The sequence below is a fragment of the Pundamilia nyererei genome, unplaced genomic scaffold (genome assembly GCF_000239375.1).
Source record: "Pundamilia nyererei isolate P.nyererei 1_Seehausen unplaced genomic scaffold, PunNye1.0 scaffold00103, whole genome shotgun sequence".
NCBI classification, from domain to species: Eukaryota; Metazoa; Chordata; class Actinopteri; order Cichliformes; family Cichlidae; genus Pundamilia; species Pundamilia nyererei.
The window spans coordinates 200,464-227,632 of NW_005187504.1; the positions used below are offsets into that span (position 1 = coordinate 200,464).

The following is a 27,169-nucleotide window of genomic DNA, read 5'->3' on the forward strand; positions in this document are numbered from 1 at the left end:
TTTATTTCTTCTGTGAAGGTGGGTATTTGAACACACGTGTCTCTTGGATTGGACGCACTTTGGGAGCTGTCCTCAAATGGCTGTTTGAGGAACTTCCCATGTATGTTGGCTCGAAGTTTGCAGCTTAGATTGCACCTGGTAGTACACTATATACTAATACTGACACTTCAGTTGTAATAAACTATAATTAACCTTCAGTCAGAATTTTTAGTTTTTGAGTTTTCTCAAAGTACAGCATGTTTAGCAGTTGATGTGAGTTGACTTAGCTTTCTGTGGACTTGCGGTATTTGGCAGATCCATACTGGCTTTATAATAAAGTCCTACTTTTTTTATTTCACTGTCCTTCTTTCATTATTAAATCTGCTAATGTTGTTTTTTGGATGATGTTTGGGAAGAATAAAATGAGTGATTATAAATCTGACATCATCATGTGGTGAAGTCTGGCTGGTGTTTCATTTGCTTCAAGGATTTGCCAGAATGACTTGCCATTAATCAATATATCAAGTAATCTGGAGTCTTCTGGAGTCAGTGCAGAAACTGAAGGTGTGATGAAGAGCCTGCCACACTCACTGCTGCCCTGCTTCTTCTTAATCCCTGCCTGCTACAGATTGCTGTTTCTAGCTGTGTTGACTAATATCTCCCCGTTTTGCTTTTTTGTCACAGTGCAGGTGAAACTGCATCTATTCTCAGTGTTATCTCAGTGAATTGTGTCTGCTTGGCCCTGCAGGGTTTGTTGTTCTTCCTGCGTGCAATGATGCTTGGATTCACCAGAGTGCACCCAGTCAGTTCCTGGATATTTATGTCTTCCAACAGTTTCCACACTGAGTAAATGTGTCGTTTTTTTCCATCACTGATGTACATGCTAAACACAATGGAGAGGAAGGAGTCATCAGTTACATGTATGTTTGCTTAGTGTATAGCAGTGATTAGAGGTTACATGTACCTTCAATATCACACCGCTTACATGTGTAATCATATTTATACAAATCGCAGTACAGCTTTTGGCAATTGCTAAATGTAATTTATGTTGTTGAATTTGAAAGTTGTTGCCTGAACATTTGATTGATAGTTCTGGTTTACTACACTTTAAATCTTAAGGAATTTGTACTTACCAGAAAGAATATCAGCAAGTGCTACAAAACAAGAGGTTGAAGAGGAGAATTCATGAACATATTCTTTCCGTATCTCTCAATGATTATTGCTTTTTATGCTAGCTAGCCATATGATTTTTTAAAAACTTTTCCAGGAACATAGCTTGAAGTAGCTACCAGTGGTTAGCAACATGGCTAATGCTAATAGCAGTGCTACTGTACAAAGCAATATAAAATCCTGCAAATGCCCTTTTAAACTTCAATAACACATTTTTGCAGTGTGCTACAGTCATATGAAAATGCTATGTTGGAAAGTTGGCAGGCAAGTTTTCTTTTAAGGTAGAGATCAAGTAGAGATAATGAAGCGCTAACGCTAGGCTACGATAGTGCTATATGGTATCATGATTCATCGGGACCATTTAAACTGAATTAAGGCTTAAAGCCGTGCATCATTAGAACTGAGGATACTTTGACTTACTGTATAATGCAGATGGCACCTGTCTGTGTTTTACATATACAGTCTCTGCTGCAATTTAGCTGAATATGAAAAGAAGTTCTAGCAGATAAAGTTTAACAAGTAAAACTTTGTTCAGTGTTCCCTGAAAGATTTATTTATACCATCCAACAATTTGCCCTGAGATTTCCTGTGCATTAAAGTTTTAGATCCAACATTTCAGGTGTTTCTATGTTCTGTTTTACCTCTAAGTAAAGTCTTTTTGAATGCCATTCAAGCTTAACCAAAATAACAATAGAAGACTAAATGATTCAATGTGCCTGCACAAAAAATGCACATTTGGTTCTTGGAAAAATTAAAAATCCACATTCTGCACGGTGCACTCCAGATGCTTCATTCAACTAGATGGATCAATGCTGTGGCTTTGAAAAGTCTGTGGAAGAGATGGATAGAGGTGGATGTGGATGAAAAGGATAATAGGAGGAGAGGGAAGGGGACGGAGGGAGTTGTTTTGTGACTGTAGGAGACCGAGGTGGGGATGATGAAGAGAGATTACTTCCAATTTAAGAAGGGGTGTTTGTGCACACCTCCAAATTGGGAAATGGATTTCCCTGCTTTGCTGCAACAAAATAATAATGATTACAAAAAAAAATCCAATACTGTCTTTCCTTCCAAAACCTTCTTTTTGCGTCTGTCTAAATTGTTAGAAGTCATGTCGGGCATGTTGTGATTGATCTTTTCTCTCAGAGCTGAAGCCCAGACAAAATGGGCTGAAAAAACAAAGAGAGCAAAGGAAGCCATAGTACACTACAGGATGCATGTGCCACTTACACATATATACAGTGTAGGTAGACAACACACAGGCTGCCACGAAGGAAGCCCCTTTTTTATCAGCTATGGGAAAAACCTAAAAGTGAGTCAGCCTTTAGACAGACTAAAAATAACAGTACTAAGGCGGGGAAAGCTTTTAAAAGCCTGAGTCTTGCAGCCTCCACTTTTATCTGCTGTCCGGAGATGTAAACACTGCTGCACAGATAACATTGTGTGGTGGAAAACAGAACATTAAAGGAGAAGGTTGAAGGAAATGCTGCGAGTTGTCTGCTGTTAAAGAGACAGAGGGCAATAATTGCACATAGTCAATTCGGGAGTTTGAAAAGAACACGCCTCGCTCCAATGCATAAAGTTTAGCTGCTAGTAAAGTGTATTTAAAGGTTTTATGGGTGCATCTGCTTTGAATATATATAGAAAAAATACCATCCATCCATCTGCCAATGCAACGCTTTATCCAAGTATCTTTCTAATGAATGCGCTGAGTTAACTCTCTGGCCCCAGCCCCTTTCCCTCAAGATCAACAGGTCTCTTATACAAACAGACATATGGCATTGTGGGACATGTAGTGTTTTTTTTCTTCTTCTTTTTTTAAAATGGCCCTGTCAGGAGGCATTAAAGGCCACAGCCTGGACACTGGTCTTTGCTCACAGGGTGAAGCTGATTGAAATTCTGTTCCTCCCGTGTGGCCGCCTTGGCTTCGGTCCACAGCGCGATGCTGCAACCTATTTCACACTCGGCTGCTAAAGAGGGAGGAAACCAGAGAGAAGAAACTTGGGGTGGCAGCAAAAGTCCAAAAGGAGCATGCAGAGTCATCTTCTTTATCATCACCCTCCGACTGACTGGAGAAGCCTTTTACTTGGAAGTGAAATGGGAAAAATGTTTATATTGCCTTACTTTTGATTTTATCTGTTTTATCTTAGTGTCTTCTTTTGGAAGCACAATGAAGTTTATTGTGGACATTTACATTGACTCTGTCATATTTAAAATGTATAGTTTAGACATTAATGTATTAGCAATAATTATCAAAAGAATCATCATCATAATGTTTGTACCCTGTTTGACAATACTTAAGTACTATCTTTTAAACATACATAAACGAACTCCAGCTTGTAAAGGAGGTTTTTGTAGAACAGTGAAGTTTGGATCAAAGAAAAGGACAAATGACTTATAATTTTGTGCATTTCTGTTTATGTGTGCTTTTACTGCATTGGCAGTGTTTGCAAACATTGTTAGTTCAAACCATGACACAGCCTCCACTGTGCTTTACAGACAGCTGTAGACACTCACCTTTCTCTCCAGCCTCTGTACATTAAGAACAATTTGACCCAAAAATCTTATATTTGAGTTCATTACTCCTTCACGACCCGTTGCCACTGATTTTAAGGCCAGTTCATGTGCAGTTTGGCATACCTCAGCCTTTTCTCCTTAGTTCCCTTCCTTAACAACATCTTTTTGAGAGCTAATATTGCATTGAGACCATTTCGGATGAGATTAGCTGAAGCGAGAATGCGCTTCTCAGGTCCTGTTGTAGGTCTTTGCTAATTTTTTCTTAAGGACATTTCTTTTAGATAATGTTAATTGGCTGTAGACAGTTAGACAGTTTAGGCCTGGAACTTTTGTCCTATACTTTCCCCAAAAATGTAAGGACACAGTGCACATAATACAGTGTAAAAAGTGTGAAAGTAGCCAATGTCCAAAGAAAGAGACCCTGGAGAAAGTGTGAACCAAAGTATAAAGAATTTAGAGGTTTGGTGCGTTCACATAGTTTTAAACATGTGAGATCTACTCTGACAACCCCCCCCACACTCACACAAAAAAAACAGTGACACAAAAATCAACCAAAAACCCAGAAAAAGCTCATCTGTACAGCGTTTGGTTTTCCAACATTGTAATTCTCTGCTATTTGTTAGCATCTTTGTATCCATTTACTTGCTTGCATATTTTTTTGTTCTTTTTATGCTTTTTATGCAGAAAGTGGTCCAAATGCTGCACGAACGCCTCAAAGCTGCCGTAATGAAACTCGGGCTCTTTGTAAACAGCATTTCTGTCTTACATGTCTTGGCTTTTAACAAGGTTTCCTCTGCTGGAAACTGCTGTGATTTATTCATCTTTTTTTCCGCAGAGATGTAAACAAATACAGCTGTGGGCGATTCTCCTTTTAATTACAAAAAAACAGAAACATAAAAAATATCCGGAAAACAAGACTCAAGCTTATGGCAAATGGCTTTGCTCTGTTATGTCTCCATCAGACACAAACTGCATCGTGGGTAAAAAGAAGTGAGCTGGAACTCCGAAAGGGTCCTTGATTTATTTTCACTTCAAAACAGCAAATAAGTTGTTGTGCATTTCTTCTCTAAGTAAACTTTTCGCATGTAAACAGATTTTTGTTAACAAAAGTTATATTTCATACATTTACAGTCTTGTTATGACGCAGCATTTGGCACAGAAAAATTAGGCTTCTGGTATTTATGCTGCTTTTAGATGTTCCCCACACATTTATGCAGCACATTGCAGTGATACATGCCATTTTCCACTTGACAGATACAGTACAGTAATACAGTAAGTTTAGCGTCCCACGTCGTGCAAGTTCATGTAATATTTTAGAAGTTTGCTTCTGTTTGAAAATGAGTCAACTGGAAATAATAAAAGTCAACACGAGGGGATTTTTGAACCTTTGTTTTTCTGGTTTGACCTACTGAAATGTGTTATGTAGTGTGTTTATAGCACTTAATATCATGTTAGCTTAATTATGAGCTAGCTAGTTTAGAGAACATTTGTCAGTAGAAAAATCTCTATAGATTTTATCTCATAAATATGCCTGACAAATTTAAGGTCTTTTAGACTGATTTTGATATTTGGTGATTTAGAAATCAGATTCACAAAGCATGTATTATATGCAGTTATTTATTAGTCTTTAATAAGATGATATGACAGGTCTGTTTAAGAACAATCTTGTTATAATGGTATAATAAGTGGTGGATTACTGGTTTGTGCTCTACTTGACTCTGCTCACATCAGCTGCTTGTTTGTAAAATTTGAAACACGTCTTGCCAACAGGGAGATTGCACAGCGCCCTCCGGTGGACAAATTGTGCAACATCTACACTAACTTTTCAAGGGTGTTTTCCTTTTGTAATGTTCCTTTATAATGTATAATGTTCATTTTGGATAAAAAGTTATTACTTTTTATAGCAAAACTGAGTTGTAAATGAACACAGATATACAGTCACACACTTCTTGTCAAATCTGTAATTACGTTTTTTAGGCTATTCTTAATATAAAACGAACGCTTCTTGTATATGCATTGGGAATAATTTGGGGAATTGTGGTTTGTTGAACCATAATCGTGAAAAGGTGACCAAATGCCCCGCGATCTGTGTGTGACACTGTGGATGGAGCAAAGCTCCAGAGCTCCAAAGCTGCACCTGCAAAAAAATAGAGCAACATTGCAGGTGCAAGTTTAAAACCAAAAGTCATCATCTGGAGAAACGTGGGCAGTACGGTCTGTAGTCTAACTTCTGATTTCTGAGCTGCGGTTTTGTGCAGTGCTATGTAGTAGGAGTAGTGCTAATATTTATTATAGCTGTGGGGGGTAGAGGACAGTTACAGTGTGGTTAACCTCGCTGACTTTTGTTGTTTGCAACAATCAGACACTCTCAGGTTTTCTCGGTAGAAGGCTTTTATTGTCAAGCCGTTTCAGGAAGCAGACTTAATGCACATGGCTTACACCTGCTTCTACTAAACAGATCCACTCAATCCTCTGCAGCACTTTGTTTTTCCTCTGTGATGCTTTAGGTTAAGGTTTCTTTTAACAACATACACACAGATAGTTTTCATATTTTTATCACCAGAATCTGAGTCAGATGTTTGCAGACAGAGAAGACTGATTAAAAACCTTAAAGCAATATCTCGCTCCATTCATATTGAGCTCCGTGGAGAGCACCGAGCCAACTGCTGCCCAACTAATCAACACTGCTAATGTATAATACTGTAAATCCTGTTTGTGTTTGCAGAACATTATGTTACACAGCTATTTCAAGATTGCAGGACAGAGACGGGCAGGCACAGAGACATCAAGTGTAACAGTATCCTGTATGCTGCCAGATCTCCTGCAAGTGGATAGAATAAAATATAGCTGCCTCTTCTCCTCTCCCAGCGGAGCAGTGAAGGAGCTGGTTCGATGCATCATCCTGTTCCCCCCTCGCCCCGGAGTTAACTCTGGATAACTGCAGGCTTTTGCTGCCCACGGCTGACAAATGTAGCAATATATAAAACTCCCCAAGGGATGACGTCTTAATAAGTCACTTATTCTCACTTTGCGGTCTTAAAATAGAACAGTAATTGAGAGGTGCACATATCTCAGTTACTCCAGTAAAGCCAGAATTAAAGAGCTGTTTCAAACAGATGTTGTCTTTTGGAATTTGCATGCAAGTAGATTTGCATGAAAAGTTTCGAGAAAGAAATTTGTGGAAAAATAGTATTCGACTGAGAATACCCAAAAGAGGTAATATTGCAAACATCTGTGTAAACTAGTTCCATGTGAACCTGCTAAGTAGTTGTTGTTTGTATCTTTCTCTGTTAACAGGTTGCCTTTTCGAGAACGAGCTGTGTTCACCGTATGAGATCTGCGTCAACGGTAAGCAAGCTTTATCTAAGTACTACTAAACACATATCGATTGCAGTATACATGAAAAGGCACTACAGATGGTTTCTGATGCTTGGGAGGAGAGAAAATATGTCCAGAGGTTTCATCTTATCCAGCTAACTTCAGGGTTAAGCCTGGATTTTCAGTTCTACAAAAGTGGTGGAGATCGCCTTGGTAACTTATGCTGCGAACCAGAGTGATTTTTCATATCTCCAGATTAGAAATCAGCAGATAAGAAATCCTTGGTTACTGACAAATCAATATTCTGTTAAATGTCTGTGTCAAATCTAATGTCTTTGTTTTTCCTGTTGAACATCAGTATTGAATATAGATTTTTAAATGCAACTTTGTTCCATGATTGTTTGTAATAATAACAATACAATTAAGTAATACTTAATTAATATACAGTTTAATAGTACAGCTTCATCTTCCTTTGAAAAATCCGCCACTCTGTTGCCACTGTACATATCAAGACTTGTGATTGGTCAGATGCTGCCAACACTACTCTTTTCATGCGAACGTAGAGGAGAAACCTTGAGTTAGCTGAGTTAGCTTAGCAAGATAGTAATCAGCATCATGTAAAGCTTAGCCTTACAGCCAGTGTTAGGGTAAGTAAATCTAGATAACAGAGAGATACCCTGGGTATACTGAACTTGTTAAACACCAAAATCTTTAAAAATTAGTATTTCTGATGCATCTTTTATGATCACTACTCAGAGCTCTATGGCAAATTTTGCTATTCCTATCAACTAAATTACACCTATATTCTTTGAATGGCATTTTTTAAATTGGTGAGTGATTATGAAAAAACCCATTGTGTTTTTGATGTCTTTTTGTTCTGCAAAATGCTCTGAAACATTTGAACTTTCAACCCTTGAAAATTTATTAGCCTTTAGCTAGCTGGTTAGAAATGTTGATCTGTGAGTCACCGTGATATTAAATGAGATTTAAGCTGGTGAAAAACAAAATATCAGATTAATATGAGAGAAATGAGAACAAGTGTTCTGTTGCACCACTTATCACTCAATTATGCGTTATGATTTTAGATATAAAGTATGTCTGATATTACATGATTGAGTTAGATACATATTCAACTCCCTGGGAGGGAATTAGCAATAGACACCAAGCAATTGTCTTTATTCCAGGTGATAAACATGTTTATTTCTGCTTTGGAGTTGTGTATTTTCAGATGAGTACTTGTGACGATTAACTCACTTCTGGGGTCAGCATCAAGAGGCCGTTGATGGAAATGCAGTTTTCTGTATTTACGTGTGTAATTTATCTTTTTAAACCTGGAGTTTGTGCTCAGATTAAGAAAACACCTGGACTTTGTAGTAGTCAGAAGGCCCCTGAACAACACTGTTGTCCATAACAACTTTTCAAATGTTGGCTTACTATTCACATTATGCAAACACGGTGTCAATGTGTGCATTATTAGAAAATTCATGCTGCCCTCTTTAGAATCAAGTGTTGTGTTTTATAATTGCACACAGTCACAGCTGCCTTACTCTTTCCCTTGCTGCCTCTCTGGCTACGAGAGGAAAGACACCCCTGCTGAGAATCAACCTAGAATTTAAAAAAAGAAGCCCTAAACCTGAAAGCCGGTCACAGAAAATGTCGTTTTGAATCCTGGAAACGTTTTTATCTCATACTTAACTGGGTCTGGTGGGAAGATAACCACGTTACCCTGCAGAGTTCATTCTAGATCTCTATGGCCAGCCTTTTGTTTTCTGTAACCAGCGATCATCAGGATGCATCGGTTTACTGGGAAGCTATCAGCTGTGCAGAACAGGCTTCCCTTATCAACAGCTCTGCAGGATTTAAGGCACAGACAGAGCCAGCAGAGATAACAGAATGGAATAATATATGTTATGATGTCATTAAGCATGTGAATGGTCTGTTAGGAGGTACAGGTGCGTGCCCAGCTGACCGGCAGGGTGTGTGTGTGTGTGAGATTTATTCGCTTGGTCATTTCCTGTCCTTTTAAAAATGCGCTCCGTAATCTTATTCTGACAAAACAGGAGGGAGTGAAAGACAAAGCGTGTGTCTCCTGTGGTGAGAAAATCATTATGTCCACGGTGGATTTTATATTTAGCTGAGCTCAGGCGGGCTCTCCGTCTGTGTTGTTGTGACTGCCTCCAGTAACATCCGTCATGTGTCATCTGCAACTTGTAAATTGGGTCTCAAAGAAGTGATGGAGGGAAATGGCAGCTTTACAAGTAAAAACATGTTGATGGCTGTATACAATAAATAAACTGCATCATGTTTCTTTTTCTATTTTAAGGTTAATTCAATCTAAAGCAGGAAACCTTGCTTTTTTTGACCCGATGACTTGCTTTGTCAAAATGATGTAACGTTGGTGGCTTATGTGCCCAATTTCTTTTTGCCTTTTTATTAGATAAATATGTATGTTTTCATGCCTGATAAGGAGATATTGGCTGGAGCCTGTGCCAGCTAAAACAGATGAACGCACATCAGAACAGGCTTGCAGCTAAATCCTCAATCGCCACTCTTGTAGTTTTCAGTCCTTGGTAGGCAACTTTCTCTGACTCAGACAAAGAAATGTCCTTTTTTTTGGTTACGTGGCAAAATTACGATACTAACAGCTAATTTACTATTGTACTGAAAGATGTTTGTGTCCTGAATAGTAGAGTACAAATTTTGCCTTTATTTTCAGCTTAGCTTTACATTTGTTTCACTTCATGAGTGGGTCTTGTATGGCGTGGGAATGGGCCCTGACCCTTTAGTGCTTGTCCCATTCTTTGGTAGCCCCTAAGCATATTTATGTATGTAATCGGTTTAGTTATCTGTTTGTCAGCAGTATAACGTTGGTCATTTTTAAGATATCATGTTTAATTTTTATGGGATGGTAGATACAGATGGTAGAGCTCGAGCTCAGTGCAGAGGGTGAGGGAGTGGTGGGTGTGGGGTCTTGTGCGTGAAGATAGAATATGATAAAGGTTATTTTTCTTGTTTTGTTGATATCTAAAATTTAAAAGTAAAAAATGATGAAACTGAAAACAGCTCGAGGTGATTTAATTTTGGTGAAAATCGGGTCAAAGTCAAAGTCCAGTTCACGTCCTTCAGGGAAGTTGCATTCTCCTGTTTTTCTGTTAACCAGCTTTAGAATCACAAACTGAAGACCATAGACAAGATTTTTTAAAATTGTATAATTACTGTTTGTATTTTGATCGTGAGAATTTGCGTAATTATGATGAAGGAACTGACCTCCCAGCCCACTGTTCCTTCAGTGGGCTGGGAGGAATTTCCCCACGGGGATCAATAAAGTATACATTATTATTGCTATTATGATAAGCCAGCAGAGCACTGTTCCTCTGAGGTCTCATGGTGTCTGAGGGAGCTGTGTTGGACTGTAAAGTGTTTTCAAATGTGATGCTCACATGGCGAAGCATGACTCTACATGAGAAGGGTTGACTATGGTTCAGGAGGTAGAGCAGGATATTTAACAATTGGATGGTTTGGTGATTCAATTCCTGGCTGCTCCAGTCTGCAAGTGTCCTTTGGCAAGATACTGTGTTCATCATTAGAGTGTTAATGTTAGATAGAAAGCACTAAGATGTAGAAAAAAAAGGCGCTTTTGTGTGAAAATTGGGTGGATGAAACATCCATTTACCATTTATAAGTTGGCAGTATTGGCTGTTGAGCTAATATTCACGAGTCAAACAACAACAGCATCTGCTGCAGACCTGCAGAGTCTTGGGACTGTTTGGGACTCTTGCAAAGCTGCGAAAAAATCTTTCCGTATCCGACACAAAACACTTGCCAGAGCACTCAAAAGCACCTTTGTTATTGTTCTTGTAACAGTAGGTGTCTCCAGGACAACATTTTGCAAAAAAAGCATTCTCAGCAGGTCAATCCAATAATGGTCTCAGTGTTTCAAATGGTAAAAAGAAGCAAAGTTGCACCTTTTTTCATCACGGCTCTGTAACTATGGTCAGACAGCAGCTAAACAGGGGGAGAAGGATCTCAGCTCTTCTGCACATTTCACTGGTGCACACAGTTTTGTGAAGTGTGTGGTTTTTTTGCCTCACTGCCTTTGGGTAGTAAATACGATTTATTGCTTTGCCTCTTTCATAGATCTTTAGGAGCCTCTCGGCTCTCACTTAGATGGTTGTTTAGTGTTCACTGTGCTGCGTTTCTCCAGACGAAAAGGTGTCCAGCTTTTGAGTGGTCATTTCCCAACACTAACACGATGTGTTTCTCCTTATTTACGTGTTCACATCGCATCTATCAACTTGGGCATTAAAATGATTTACTAGCATCACTGTGGGGGTGCTGTTTGTCAGTTTGGCCACACTTTGAGTTTGAAAGAGACTGAAAAGCTCCTCGTGGCTGAGTCATGTGAAGCGAGGCTCTCATGGGGGAGAAGCTACGGTGACTGCACCTCCAGCCATTGTTCTCATGCACAGTGTGTCTGACCTGCCTCAATAGCTGCTGTCAAGCTGCTGCCGTAGACAATGCGAGCCTGTTGTGTTGGTGATTGGCAGCTCAGGCTCTATGAAGACACACCGCAACTCTGATTGCCTGAGCTGGCCATATTCTCTTGGCAAGAAACAAAAAAACACTGACTGAGCCTGATATTGTTTAGCTGAGGACATTGTCTCCCTCACTACATTTTTCTGCATCAAAAAGAAAGTGTATTAGCTGAAATGATATCTCAATACTCTCAGGAAGCAGGGTGTTCGTTTTACCTGACCACTGGGAACAATTTGAATGCTGGAAAAAGGTGACAGCTGCTCGTCGATGAACACTATAAAAAGATTATGTAAAATAAGAGGTAACCAGATGTTTGCTAGATTAAATAAGTAATAATAATAATAAACACCTTCACTGTAACTTTAATACATTGCAAAGTCACCCAGTAAGGTGAATTGGACCCTTTGTAAACTAGAACTGGAGGAGTCCAGAGCACCCCTGCTGCAGAACATGTGAGCACACAGCAGGAAAGTCTTGATGGAGACTTGTCACTCAGCAGCCCAAATATCAGCAACTCCAGGCTATTGTTTTTGGATAGCAGAACTAAACCCCATCAAAATGAACATGGAGAGCGGCACGCTGTAATTTTAATCGTCATGGATAATGAAAAAACACTAAAATAGTTTGTTGACTGCCCCAAAATAATGTTTAAGCTCTTTTCCTGCAGGTTATACTCACAAAAAGTTTATCAAAGGCTTTATTAGCTAATCGATATACAGTACAGACATTCCCAACCGATTACCCCATATGGAAAAGAAATGGTAAAAACGTATATGATTTACTCATGAAAGTGGCCACTTTCTCATTACTTTCATATATTGTTTTAGTAAGTATCCAAAACACACACGTTTCATTTATATGATTTTTCAAGGGATCTTATATCTGTTTTCACTCTTGTATGCTTTTCATACAAGTTTCGCACGAGACAGATACAAACTTTATAAGATTTATATATATCTTTTCCATATGGGACTGAACAAATGCTATTATGTACTGCTGCTAGATCTCACTACGGTGAACTAGCAGCAGCGAATGGTTAGGCAAAATCTGTACACTTATGTCCATGCTCACTACGATAACCTGGAACAATGATTACACAAGCCTGCCACCACACAGCTAAAACTGCCATGAACCTCTGCTGTGGACATGTGTTAGTAAAATAGAGTTACTGGTTTAGATGTTTCTATTTTTAGCTGTTATGAAGGAGACAGCTGGCTCTTTGGGGGAACAGGACCACCACCATCTTTGACTTCACACAGTCCTCCTGTAAATTTCTGAATTATTTGATCGTCATGGCTGCCTCTTGTACGACATCTGAGTTAACCAGACACAAACTAAGCAGGTTTAGCTTAATTATAAACATGTATTGTGTCCACCACTCTACTTTAGTCTATAAGACTAAGGTTGCTGTTCGTTCTTCAACAATCATTGTCTGAGTTGAGCTTGAACTCTTATGTAACATACACGTTTTATTTAACAGAGGCCATTTAAGGCAGCTGTTACATGTTCAGTTTCCATGGATTGACGCAATGCTCCACAGTTCAGTAAGAAGTGATGATGGAGTCCACCCACCTCTGTGGACTTTTTGCTATTTTCAAGCAAGTGACCTTGACATTAGCGGGTATAAAAGGAAAAAGGGCGGGCAAACTGAGCAGCACGACGCAGCTTGGTCGCCGACTTGACATTTTCATTGTGATTGTCATTTCAGCATTGCCGCATTTAGAGCCAGAACATTGAACGCCGGGGTCAGCTTTATTACGCTGCAGAAAGTCCCTGTCACAACAACAGACTGACACAGTTGTGAGTTATCAGACAGTGTTGTCTAAGTAAGAGGGTCTAATTTACTCCCGTTGGAGGTGTGATCAGGAATTAAGTGGTAATATTATGAAAACAGGCCTTCACGTATCGTATACAGTAAACTGTCTAAATTCAGTCAGATGCAGCGATTTAATACATAACCATCTGTACAGACAGACATTTTTTGCAGTGTAGAAGCTTCTGCTGGTGTTCATTTTTAGCCCCAGCATGCATCTGAGTCTGGCCATAGAGATAAGAATGGCTGCTTGAACTTACAGTTTTCTAACAGTTTTTGAAGTAAGGATGCAACTGTGAGTACTTTAATAAAGTAATAATGTAAAGCTTGTATTTTTAATTAATTTATATTTTTGATATTTAGTCCATTGACTATCCAAAAGCTAAATACTTAATTATTATTCATCAGAGCCTTACTGGATCTGAATTGGAAATGGTGATTCTGGTAACCCATTTCATCAGCTGTTAATCAATTAATTTTATTATTCATTCCTTAAAACGAAGCTGCCTACTCACAATCTCTACCTGAAGTTTTTCCAAGTTTTTCTTCAGTATTTGAAAAAGTAAAACCTCTTTGGCCCCAAAACATTTTCAGAAAACAGACCAAATGCACAACCAGCCTAATAAAATATTCAGGTTCAAGACTCAGTTTTGGCTCCGATGGATTTTAGACCCTGGAGGGTTCATATTTGTAAAACTTGCAGAGCTCCAACAAAAGTATTTCAATATAAAAGTGGTAACGAGTACGACTGCAGTAAAACAACTAAACAAAATCGAAGCAGGACATTTGCTTTCCATGTTAAAAGTGCTGTAAATAATAAAACTACAAACCCATTAAACTAGCTTCATTTTAATCCTATCCTATTTTAATCTTTTACAGTCTGTTTTTCTTTTTCATTTTTTGTAGCTCAATATGAATTTTAGATATTGAGGATATAAATATATTATGTCCATCGACAACATCAAAGTGCTGAAATTATTAAATTGTTATTAAATCCAATATTGACTTTTCTTTTTGTTGAGGTCGTGTATCACTGAGCTTCTGAGAGCAACGTGTGGCTCCTTAGATGTTTTGCTTTCTTCACTAGGAGGTTGCAAATTTAATGAGATGTTGATGAAAATGGCTCCACGCTGCTCAACGTGATTCATAAAGTGAAACATACCTGATTGAATACACAGGTGAAAATCAATTGCAGATAATCCTGTAAACTTCACATCGGTGATTTTGTCTCACATCAAACTGCTTGTCCTGTGTTATAAATTCAAATTTCACCTAGCACCGCAAAGTTAACGGGATTCGACACACAGGTATTCCTCAGGATACAGCTCCCATCGGGTTCATCGGTACAGACTGTGTTAGAACATCAGCGTAAGACAGACAGCAATCCAGGAGAAAAAACAATTCTCACCAAACGTGTGGACGTCTGTGAGGAAAAAGGTGTTTTTTCCAAGCTTATAGTCCAGTTGGAACATGCCTTTCATCTCCCGCTCTGTGATGGAGTCTGTGCTGCCCTCCAGGTGTTGATTGGGTCCCTTGGCTTTACTGTCAGAGCTGTAATAGAGCTCACATTGAAGAAGCTTGCTCAGCACAGAAATACTGATTTCCAGCAGAGAGTATGGCCTCCAGGCGCTCTTTAATTGACATTGGTTAACTAAGCTATAAGAAAGCTTATTCTCAACTGCTTACTGCAGGCTGAGTGCTGTTGTGGCTTTGCTAATAAGAGTGTAAAAACGGTAATAGCCTGTGATTTTTAGTTTAGGTCAAAAGACCAGGGGGGTCTTCACAAAAGCTGATTATACAAGTACAAGAGTGCAAATATGAGTGCTGGCAAAGTGTTTTTCTAGACTGGTTTACTTTAACCATATAGTGTTCTTTTTGTGAACATCTAAACAAAAGTTAGGACACTTTAACAAATTACCTGAGGAAAATTTACGTGACTTCACCCCTAAAAAGCAAGGTGAACCTTCAAGGGCGTGCACCTCTGGACCTCTGCTTTCATAGGTCCCTGAAAGTCCTGCTTTCACTACTCGCAGGTGCACATCAGCAATTTCACTATGGATCTTAAACTTGTACATAGGACAAACATCAAGTTTTGTGTCACAATGTCCAACAGAATAATAATGAGACCTGGCTACAGTCCTGTGACCAAATGGCACAGTGTCCAAGTCCAAAGGCAGTGCGTCATGCCAGGGGCATGTCATTTTATTATCACCAGTCACTGGATTTTGCCTTCCAGTGTCAGCCTGTCCGTATGCAGTTCGGACAGTTCGGCAGTCCCTGAGGGAGAACGTTCTCCGCAAGCAACATGAAATGTGCCTTCATGTGCTCTCACACAGCAAATTGAAAAGGCAGGAGATTTTTGGCAAGAACAGCTCAATCTTCACTCACCACCTGCCCCACACACCAGATTCTCTTTATTTATTTTTATTTTATTTATTTTCCACTTTAACACCAAACAGCAACTCTTCATGTTTTACGAGGGCTCCATAAATATGCAAAAAAAGAACCTCAAGCTCATTAATAGAATAATAATAAGTTGTTTGTCCCAAAACGAATTATTGTCATATATATATATAGAGCATATATATATATATATATATATCCTTGTATCAGCCAAGATGGGCGATGTCAGCTCTTGACGGAACAACAACAACACACAGAAGGCCCTGTGACAAAGGAGGGTGCTCTGTTTCGCCCCCTCCACCCTGTTTCTCCTTGATTAGCTGCAAGGGAGCTAAAAAGCACTCGGTGGAGATTGCCATGGCAACAGGCGTGAGAGGAGCAGGGCTTTACTGGCCCATTACCCATCTGCGCCCTGTTGCATACTGTTTCTCGAACATCCATTTCAACAGTCGACATCCCGCCCAGTCTGGAATCTGACTCAAATCTGAATTTGCTTCTCACTGGTCATATTGTTGATTTTCAGCATATCTTCTTTCATTTTTAAAACATGTATAAATCAAAACCTTTACCGCCAATACATGACACTTCATGAAGTCGCTTCACTGGAAAAAAAAAAGTTCAAAGTCAGATCAAAGCAAGACCTCCCTGAAAAAGAAAAGTTCTTGGTGCTTTTGCTGTCAGGAAGTGCTTCATTAATGGGAGCTGTGGTCAGGATGCGGCGTTAACGCTCAACACTTCACTGGAGTTGGAAGCATATTTGTTTAATGATTTCACACAGCCCCCACCGTCACTGGCTTATTTGCTCTATGCCTGTCTGATTTGACTAATTGGCCAGTGTGGGTGGTGTTATTGATCAAACGTGTGTAGCTTGAGAATCTTTTGAGGGAAATTTCTGCAACTATACTCCCTTCATCTTATAATAGAGCTGCTTTGAAGCCACGTCCTTGTAAACAAACTAATGACAAAGTGATATTTGTTTGAAAATTGGAGACCATCTCATAGGTCAAACTGGACCAGGGTTGGTTGATCTGTGGATAATTTGGTCTCTAGGCTTGTTGTTATATATACCAGGGTGGTGCTCATCAAATTGCCATGTTGGTGACTGACGGATTATTTAGTGGCCAAATGAAGAGTTCCTGCAGTTGCTGTCTTCACCCCCATACAATGTTTAGTCGGCTTAAGTGAATGCTTACATTGGCTTAATCTGCTGCTGGATACTATCCCTGGTGGGAGATATACGTCTTCTTCACTTGACGAAGTCTTGGGTTTGACCACTTCGTTCACCCCATTAAAGTTTTTTCCATCTCTGCCATCGCTGTCCTCTGCCTGGTGGTCTTGGGCCTCTCGGCTAGCTTTTTGAATTCTTTCAAGCCATCTTGGCCTCCTGATCTGACATCCGGTCTTCTTGTTCAGGTACTCATTAGAGATCTTTTGTAGCCAGTAGATTTTACAGATCCTTCAAAGACAGCTGTTGTGGAAAGTGTCACTTTTGTACACGTCCTTCTGCACTACCCCCCCACACTCAGATGAATATAATAATACTGACATAACGTTGCTCATATAGAGTTTCATTATGGTTTTGATACTATAAATCAGTGTTCTTCTGAACACCTTTGGGTCTTATACGCATAAGTCAGGCCTGGTTCTGTCGGACATTTCTTCCTATTAAAAGGGAGTTTTTCCTTCCCTCTGTCGCCAACTGCTTTCCCATAAGGGGTCCATCTGATTGTTGAGGTTTTCTCTGTATTATGATCTTTACAGTACAATATAAAGTGCTTTGAGGCAACTGTTGATGTGATTTGGGGCCAAATAAGTAAAACTGAACTGAAATGAATAGAATTGGATAGATGGATGGATTAAAGTATGGATCAAACCAAGCAAAGTGAGGTGAAACCACGGGAGCTAAAGTCAGTTGATGACATGTATTTAGGAAAACCCTTTACTTTTCTTGAGCCAGTAAAAGCAGCCAGATCCTTGGCAAGTGATGCCAGATATCATTGATCTTGTGAAGTGCAGTCTGCAAAGGAAGGACTTGTGCAGGTCCCCAGAGGCAGCAGATCCATTAAGATGTCTTAATCCAGTTCATTAGGCAGGACTGAGGTTGCTGCTTTCCGCCAGTGTGTCCCAACGGTGCAGTCCAGAAATGCACAACAACACTGCATCTAATTTCAGTTGGAAGAAAGTTGTGACTGCAGCTTTTGTCAGTCACAATCAAGTATGAAAACACCGCGTACTACACATGTAGATTAGACTTCATGCTGACAGCACATACACATTCAAAGACAACATCTTTTGTCAATCTTAGAGCAGGCATTGCTAAGCTCAAGCATTATATAACTTCCATCCATCAAAGGTTATTTTTAAGTGGCGGCTGCTGGTCAGCACTGCCAGTCGACCTCCTTTGTCTTGATACAGCCTCTGTTTCTGAGAATGGCCCGGTGAATCCTCTCAATGCTCCAATCTCGACTATAAATCACAAGAAGACATGTCTGGCTCTGAATTATGGCCCTCTGGCAGTGAACTGGGATAAATTGCAGAGACTTGGATATGCATGAGCATAATTATGAGGGATAATTCAAGATGTTCCTTCTGGAAAATGAAGAGAAATGGCGTTTTGTAAGATCTAAGCTGAACAAGAGAAAAGGCCTGTGGCACGGTACTTTACTCAGGATCTTGTTTGTCTTTGTTGCACTTTGTCACAGTTAAAGTTTGAAACGCTTAAGGATACTAGCAGTATCACTTTAGCCTCAATTAGTTCTCACTGTTTCCATTTTACTTCCAGGCATCGGGATCGCTTTGGAAAGAAAAATGCTCCAAGATTGCCTCGTCAGTCCTCCTACAATGCTGAGGACTGAAGGAGACACGCATTGTATTCAGAAATATAGATTAAGTATTGTAAAGGGAAATTGCTATTGGCAGACACTGAGTCGACTTATTGGAATGTTTGTTTGGAGGAAAATATTGGATCAGTATATCCTTTGTGAATTGAATAAACTGTCTGTCAATTAACGTAACTCTGTAATAAACTGACAAATGGTCACCGGGATACAGAACAAGTGGTATTGGCGTTTGGATCTTGCATCCTGTAACAAATGTACTGGCACTATGTTTAAAGACAGAAGATCAAGCATTTTCCAATCTGTTAAATGTAGTTAGAGTTTTCCGGAAGCATCTAGAATAACCATTATAAAAACTGCAGTCTAAAAATGTGAATTTATGACCTCAAAAAGTCATGCCTAGTTATTCATCTTTGCACGAATCTTACTTGGAGTTTGTGTTGTTGTTCAAAGGCACTTCAACATAGCTAGAAATCGCAGATGATCCTTGACTTATCCAAAAAGCCTCATCTGTACCTTGGTAGTTCTGTCACGCAGTGTTTAAATACCTGTTTTTTAATATTGGTCGTGATACTGTCACACAACTTTAAAATATATAAAAAGAAGTAAACAACAATGACACGCTACTTGCTAGTGTAATGTTGGTATGTCCCAAGTTACTCAAAACTGTTATAGTATCGCAAGATTTATCAGTATTTTCCACACAATTTATTCAGCAACAAAGTAGCTTCAAAGAGCCCGAAACATGTGTAATCTTAAGGACGTTTATTAGTTTGCAGCGATAATATCACCAGATATCTTTTATTTTCTTGCCTTCTCACTCTCTCACACTGCATCTCACTCTTCAGTCTGATTTTTAAAAAGAACAGGCGTCCAGTGAGACATTTGTGAGTAATTACAGCAGTGCAGCCCAAGCACTTGTCCTTAGCTGCCCGTTAAATGCCCGTTTCCAGTTTGACTGAGAAGAAGCGAGTATTTATAGAAGATCCCTCACCCATCACACGTGCAGACAGACGGTGACAACAAAAGGCGACATAAAAAACAAAAATAACATTTTGAGGTTTAACAAATATCTCAACCTCTGAAATCCCAAGAATTACAAACCAGAACTAGAATAATTTAATAAATAGTGAAGTTTCCATTTTACATCGTGTCACAGTGTTTAACCAGTTAACTCTCTCTTCTAACCTTCAGACAAAATCAGAACTGAACATGGTAACCAGAAACGTTTTGTTTAAATACAACAGATTCATGTGTGCAGAATATGCCATAAAATACTAAAATAATAATAGGGTATAATATAATAATAAAAAACACATTTTACCATATATATTTTACTTATTTAATACTATTTTAGAATTGAGCTATTTGCACATATTAGAGCTATTTCTTGTATTTTGTAATCTTTGTAATATATTGTATTATTTAATTAGTTCAGTCTATTACTGTAATTGTCTTGGAGCAACTCTAACCCACATAATTTCCTTATGGATTATTAAAATATCCTGATTCTGTTTCTGATTTCTTATTAATCTAGACTGTCACTGATATTACTGAAACAGTGTGTTGTTGGACATTTTTCAGGAGGATATTGAACTGTAAAGCAGCATGTTTAAATGTTCTTGTAGTGATTTCTGCTGCTTAGAGCTTTATTTTCACTCGATTACCATTATAAGTGCCACTACTACTACACCAACACCGAATGTTGACCAGACTACTCTACAGTGAAAAGATCTGCATAAGCAGATATTATATACAGTCATAACTTTATATTTCCTACATTCCTGCATTTGTGAAACCTGATGAGCCACAAAGAATATGATCCTTTTCTCTTTTAGCTCGAGGTTGATAATTCGACATTAGAGGCTGTGTGTTAGAAGATAGTCCAGCTTATTTTTGTAATTTGACTCATCTCTTTTGGACGCTTTCTCAACCCACGGTTTCCTTTTCCTTCAGCTCACATTAACACAACCCACTGTGTGGCTTTTTGGAAGGAAGTATGAGTGAGTGAGAGTCACACTACATGTCATTGGGATCCATGTTTAGCAATAAAAGGATAAAAGAGGATAAGGATAAAGGAGATGAACTTCCATGTGAAATTAAAGTGTCTGTTTGTTGTCTGTTCAGTGTTTTGCTTGAGTTTTGGAAAATACTCCTAAAATTGTGCGACACTGATACAGAATCACAGTATCAAGGATTCTGTGAAAAGTGACACAGTTCAGTTTCGTTGCATATTTTTGAGCACATGAGCTTTTCTGATTCTTCTTCTTGGATTTAAATATTCATTTTATTGTAGGAAAACTTTTGCTTTTATCACAGCCCTAACCCTCACAATAAATTGGCAACAGTGATTTACTTTGCTTTCAGCAATGTTAGCCTAAGGTTGGCGCTCACATGCTGAAATATAAAGACCCATTAAAAGAGGTGGCCGGGGTTCGCGTTTTGCTGTTAGGTAATCATGAAACTTGTATGTCTGAGTTCATTAAATGTCAGTTCAGGGCAAACAAATCCTCCCAATACAACATTTAATTTGATTTAGTTTAACAGTTTGCTAACAAAATATGCTGCTTTAAATGTTTTATGTTTTACAGTCCTCGCTAGTTTTTACTCAAACTGCCAATTTTTTATTGGTCCAAACTCCTGGTTTTCTGAACGTTTAGGTCTTAAAGAAGAACTTTAGTACATTCGTATTTTTATTTTTGTACTTAACTGGAATAGCTTTGCTTGGTTCACAGTTTGGATGCAATCCCTACTGTATGACACAACCTTTATGGTTGCTTTCTTATGATTAATTTTTGGCTGTGATGAATTACTTGCACCTATGCTGACCTCAATATCTGAAACTTTGACCATGTTTAATATAACATGCGCCACTGTAAAACTATATTTACATCATTTAAAACAAGGGCAGTCAGAATAGATCCCCTTGAAAGAAACTGTGTGCCTTTCAGTGTGAAATTGTGAAATGCAAAATAGAAACACGAGTTATAATCTCTGCTGAAAGTGTCTGTTTATTTGTTGACAGATGGCATGTTTGGGAGGTGTCACTCTGTTCCGGTGAAGGAGATTTACACCTACGATGTTTCCCCATCTGTAGTGCAGCGCTTCAGGATGCTGCTGGAGAAGCTTTCCAACAGAGGTAAACACGTGCACACATGTTCTGCTTTCCTCAGCCCAAATGTGTATGTACGTTTGCACAGAACATGCACACGCACAAAGTGGCGTGCCGTGTCAGCTTCAAGTTCATAATCTTCATAATCATGGTCATGTGCAAATTATATGCACACTCAGCTCTGCGGCTTTTGTAGGATATAATCGCAAACTGATTTGAGATTATTTTCCAAACCAAGGTAGAATAAGTGTGTTTAAACTTGTCATATAGGAACACAAGACTTGTTCCACCCAAATACTGTAATGTCTTTTCACTCGGTCAGATCAAGATTGTATGCATGCATCCACAGTATGTATTTATAAATATACAGTGGGAATAATATGTGCATTTTACCCAAATAACCTTGACGCCTGTGAAGCAGATGTGTTTTCTTGATTTGTAATTACTTCCCCAGGTTAGGGGATTTTAAAGGCAGGATTAGGGATTGAAGGAGTTGAGCTAATGCTGTCACTGAGAGTGCTAAAAAGAGCTGCATGGTTCAGTACGACACATTTACTACTTTCCTACTTTAGTTTCCATTCACTCACTCAAACCCAATCAGAGATACTTGCATGTTATAAATGTGCACACTCTGGTGTGCATAAAGCAGTGTGATAAAATAAATATGTCTGTTATTTTAAGTTTAAAATGTTTTAAGTGAAATAAATGAAAACTCATTATTTTTCCTTTCTTATCCAGAGAGGATTTTTTTTGCCTCTTAATTTCCTTTTTTTTTTGGCTTCTCAGCATTAAAAAACATCTAAACTTTCACAATGGATCCCCTCAAATCATGTTCTGTTTTTCAGTCTGTAATGATGAGTGCTAACTCATTCCTCTTCTTCCTGATTTACTGCAAAGCTATTTGTTTTCTGCCCTGCACAGATGTAGTCAACATAAGGCTCATTCACAGCATATTAGCAAGTAAAGAGAGAGAAAGAGAAGTAAGTGTTGTTTAAAACTGTGCACAGACACAGTGTGAAGTGAGGCTTTTAGACATTTGTCACCATTGAGGAGAAGCGGTGTAGTGAGAAGGACTAATGGGAAATTCTACTGTTTTGATCAGTCTGAATGTGCTCGAGGTTCTGGTGACTGTTACTTATTGACACAGCTACTACATGAACTGCATTTAAAGCTTCTGGGTTAAAGAAAAGACAAGAAAAAAGAAACGAAAAGACAAGAGAGCTGCTGCCATTGTAGACGCACCTTCACAGCGAGGCCTGTCCTGGTGAAAACAGCATGTTAGCAGACTTACTGGAGGAGCTGAAGAAGACTGGACTCCAAGCTGCTCCTGCCGATCACTGCTATGCTGGACCTGAAGATGTGGTCTGTGATGTCTGCACTGGAAAATAGACACAGCTGCAGCAGAAAGGACTGAGAGGCAGAGAGAGCTGGAGGTGAGTCGACAAAACATCCAGCAGAGAATCCAGGACAGAGAGAAAGATGTGAAGCTGCTTCAACAGGAGGTGGAGGCCATCAATCAGTCTGCTGATCAAACAGTGGAGCACAGTGAGAAGATCTTCACTGAGCTGATCCATCTCATCCAGAAAAGAAGCTCTGATGTGAAGCAGCAGATCAGATCCCAGCAGGGTGCAGACTTTTCTTCTCAAGTCATATCGCACTGATCCTGTCGGCAATTCTTTGACAATATTAAGTTGTGTGAGGTCAATTTTGTGTAGTTTATGTGCTGCCTGCCCCAAATGTCAGCTGCCAGTCAGCAAGCTTGCAGTTGTTTAAATTGTATTTTCTGCTGGAGTCTGTACAGGTGGCTGTCGCAGTCACACTGGCAATTACTGCTAAAGCTAATAGCTTTTTTTAGCGTCTGCTGTTGATTCTAAAGCAGAAATGTCAGAAATTCAGTGCAGTTTACATTACTGCAGTCTGCAGTATAGGTTAGTCAAATGGATATTCATTATTGACAGAGACATGCTTTTATGGTGAATAAACAGAACAGTTCCATGGGTCTTGTGCCTTATCCTGATTATCCTAATACACTCTGATGTCATTCTCATCACAAAAGGCAGAGATGAAAAAATGTAACGTTCTGTCTCTGTTGTCAAACAGATGTTTTTTTCTTTTTTACCTGGTTGTTCAAAGAACAATGAGACCAAAGATTAAAGCTAAACTATTCTCAGGAACTTGAACTTGTTTGTGTTTTGCACTTGTTGATTGAGAAAAGCCAAATAAAGTCAATAAAGGAATTATTGAAGCCTTTGAATGATACAACCAGGATAATCCAAAGTTATATATATATATCTATATAGATTTGTGTGATGTATTTTCCTTTAATTATATGTTAAATATCTTATAGATTTAGATCTTAAATTTATTCCACTCTTGTTCGCAAAACTCTGTATTTTCTGTCAAAGTTTAGAATCTAATTTTGTGGCTTTAAACCACAGTTTGTCTGAGTTTGTAATGAATGGATCACGGTTCCGAGGAGATTAATTGAATTAGTTATAAAGTGGTTTACTTTCTGCCAGAGTTCACTGTTGCATGCCACGACATCCATGCTTACAGTAATACATCAATATAGCTGTTTATCCCACAAATGAATGAACTAAAAAGGAAAGAAGGAACGGCCCGAGTGAGCATTATGGCGTAAATATTTGTTATTTGACTTTTTGGTTTAATCAGCCTTTGCTGTGCCTGTGTAGAAATGAACAGATGGATCAGTTGTCGTCTTTCCTGCTGCACTAAGCTGCTGTTAGTGTGCTGTACCACGAGAGGGAGGCAGAGACCTGCGTAACCTCCCACTGAGCTGGATTTCATCCCCTTTCATCATCCAGCTTTGCTCTGAATGACAGGACCTCATGTATGCAGGAAAAAAAGAAAGTCCAGTCTTTTGTGCTTGACCACTCAAAAGAGAATGATTTCAAAAAAGTACATTTGTTTTGGGAGGAGTTTTTCTCTCGTGTTTTTATTACACCATCCTTCTTTTGAGCTCGATTTAGTGCATTTCCTCCCTTTCCTCTACCCACCCCTCTCCAAAAAAAGAAAAAAAAGTCCTCTGGTTTAATTCTCCGAATCGGGGCTCAGCGGGAGAGCTAGAGAAATATTCCGATTTCACAGAGGCGACAAGTTTGGAGGCATTTGTCAGGAGCTCTGAAGTGAAATGAATTATGCAAATGAGATGTTTGGGCCCAGCTGTCTGCAGAAGCCATTAGGGAGGACAAAACTCTAAAGACACTAAAGCATCTGCATTTCAGGCTCGGCTAGTCCACTAAAAAGGTAACGCGGTTTACTCTGTCCTTTTGCTTTCCCTGTTACAAACACGATCCTACCCCCATATGCCCATCAGCTCTGTTTTAGGATATGGGAACTGATGTCCTGATTCACAAAAGCGCACGAGGAAAGAAGAGTCCACAGTCAGACCGATATCTGGACATTTAGGCAAATACTTTATGTTTATTGAATTTCTGTTAGAGTTTTCACATCGCAAGAGTCACTGGGAAGCTCTAGTCTTGTTTCCAGTTTTCCCAATAAGCTGAGCTGCTGATGGTGTTTTGGCTGCAGCTTCATGGAAAAAAATTGTTTGTTTCTTCAAAATGTTGATCTGCTCCAAAGAGAAGCAGGTGATGGATAAGCTCAGTGCATCATGTCCCATGATAGCATGACACTGTGTTAGCACATGAAGCCGGTTTACAGTGAAACTGTGAAGCTGAGGGCAAGATCAGTCAGCTGATCCAACATGCAGGAAGCTTTTCACCCAGATGATTTCACTCTTAACATCTTACCTGATGTACAAATTAATATGCACATGTCTCCATTATGGCATACACCTGCCGCTTTTTAATCTGTTTGCAGGGCAAACACATAATGATCAGTCGTCAGTCACTGCTGCGCCGAGCTTGGTGCTTTCCAGCAGGGAGTGACGAGCAGCCTCATTTATAAAAGAGTGCACAGGAACCATATTAAAAATAGTAAGTAAGTAAAATGTATTTATACAGCACCTTTCTACATAAGGATCACAAAGTGCCCCACAGCCACAATCAACAAATATAAAATACAAATATTAAGACATAACAGTATCCATTAAATGCTTCAATAAACATTTCAGTAATTTCATCAGATCTCAAATGTAATGCTCATGCATTCCATCTTTTAGGAGCCACAATCTTGCATATCAATGGATAGTCTCCTTTGGTTTTCAGTGTAGAACAACAAGATTTGGTCTGAAGTCTGAAGCCCTCAGTGACCTGCATATTATAGAGCAGAAGCAAGAGCTTGCTAATGTGAACAGGCATTTTACTGTACAGAGCTCTGAAAGTGATCAGCAAGATCTTAAACTAAAGCAGGTGCAAAGATGACAAAACACATGAAACACTTAGAAGACCTATGAAGTGCAGCAGCTGGATTTTGGACCGTTTTGTAAGATGACTTAATCGTTTCTTATTCTGATTTGGACACCATTCCACTGATGGGGTCAATACTTCATAGATGAAATATAAAGATTATCAATATAATTATTGAAACTAAGAGCCTGGTCAAATGTGACACCAAACTTTATGACATTTGGTGGAACCGCCGATGATAGAAGTGCACATAAAAGGCCAAAAATGGAATTGGCCAATTTTTACAGTCAGGCTTCATTCCACACCTTACTGTGGGCTCTTCTCACAGGCTCTTCTGATTATTTTTGGTTAATTATTTACGTTAGTTATTGTTCTATAATTGAGTAACGCAAGCTAATTTGCAGCTCTCACTAATGACACAACATTTTTGGGTGGCTATTAAACGGAAGTCAAAGAGAGACATAAAAAAGATGTCAATTTTGTTTTATAAAGAACTCGTTTAATAAATGGATAATGTTATGAGCTCATCCATAACCAACCCAGATGTTTAAGTCAAACAACTAGTTTTTTTCCCACCTAGTTAACCTATAGGTCCAACCCTGTGAGAGAACAAACAGGTTCGCCACCATCCCACAGACGTTGGACTGACCACAGAGCTCTAGGCGACACACTGAACCAAGAGTTGCCCCTGATGTGAATGAACGTCAGATAAAAAAGCGCTTGAGCAAAGATAAAAGTGCTGTATGAATGTGTGTGTAGTAAAAAAAAAGTGCTGTGAGTGCTCAAATTGAGTCAAAAGGCACTATACAAATACCAGTCCATTTACGCACATCCTCATAAACTCTATAAGTCTGTCACTGTAGAGCCTGTCTGTGTTTTCTGAGTGTAGTTAATGTCACTGTACGCCCATTTAGTAACAGCGTTATTATTATCAACAGGGGTAATATCGAAACTACAAAAATCAGACGAGATTTAACCTTTAGCACACAGTACATTTGCCTCTCTCTTTCTTTGTGAACGGTTTGAATCTCGTGTTTCACAAAGTTGTTGCTGCAATTCTGTTTCTCCCCCTTTAACCACCCACACACACACACACACACACACACACACACACACACACACACACACACACACACACACACACACACACACACAC

At 39.1% G+C, this 27,169-nt stretch overlaps 1 protein-coding gene across 1 annotated transcript in view; it reads left to right on the top strand.

Annotated features, from left to right (window-relative positions):
- The window catches only part of LOC102205351 (receptor-type tyrosine-protein phosphatase N2-like), a 214,455-nt gene that overhangs the window by 6,129 nt on the left and 181,157 nt on the right, over positions 1-27,169 (top strand). Inside the window, exons 2-3 of the mRNA XM_005740735.2 lie at positions 6,961-7,011; positions 21,596-21,709. Coding sequence (XP_005740792.1) covers positions 6,961-7,011; positions 21,596-21,709 — 165 coding nt within the window. The remainder of the gene's footprint in view (positions 1-6,960; positions 7,012-21,595; positions 21,710-27,169) is intronic.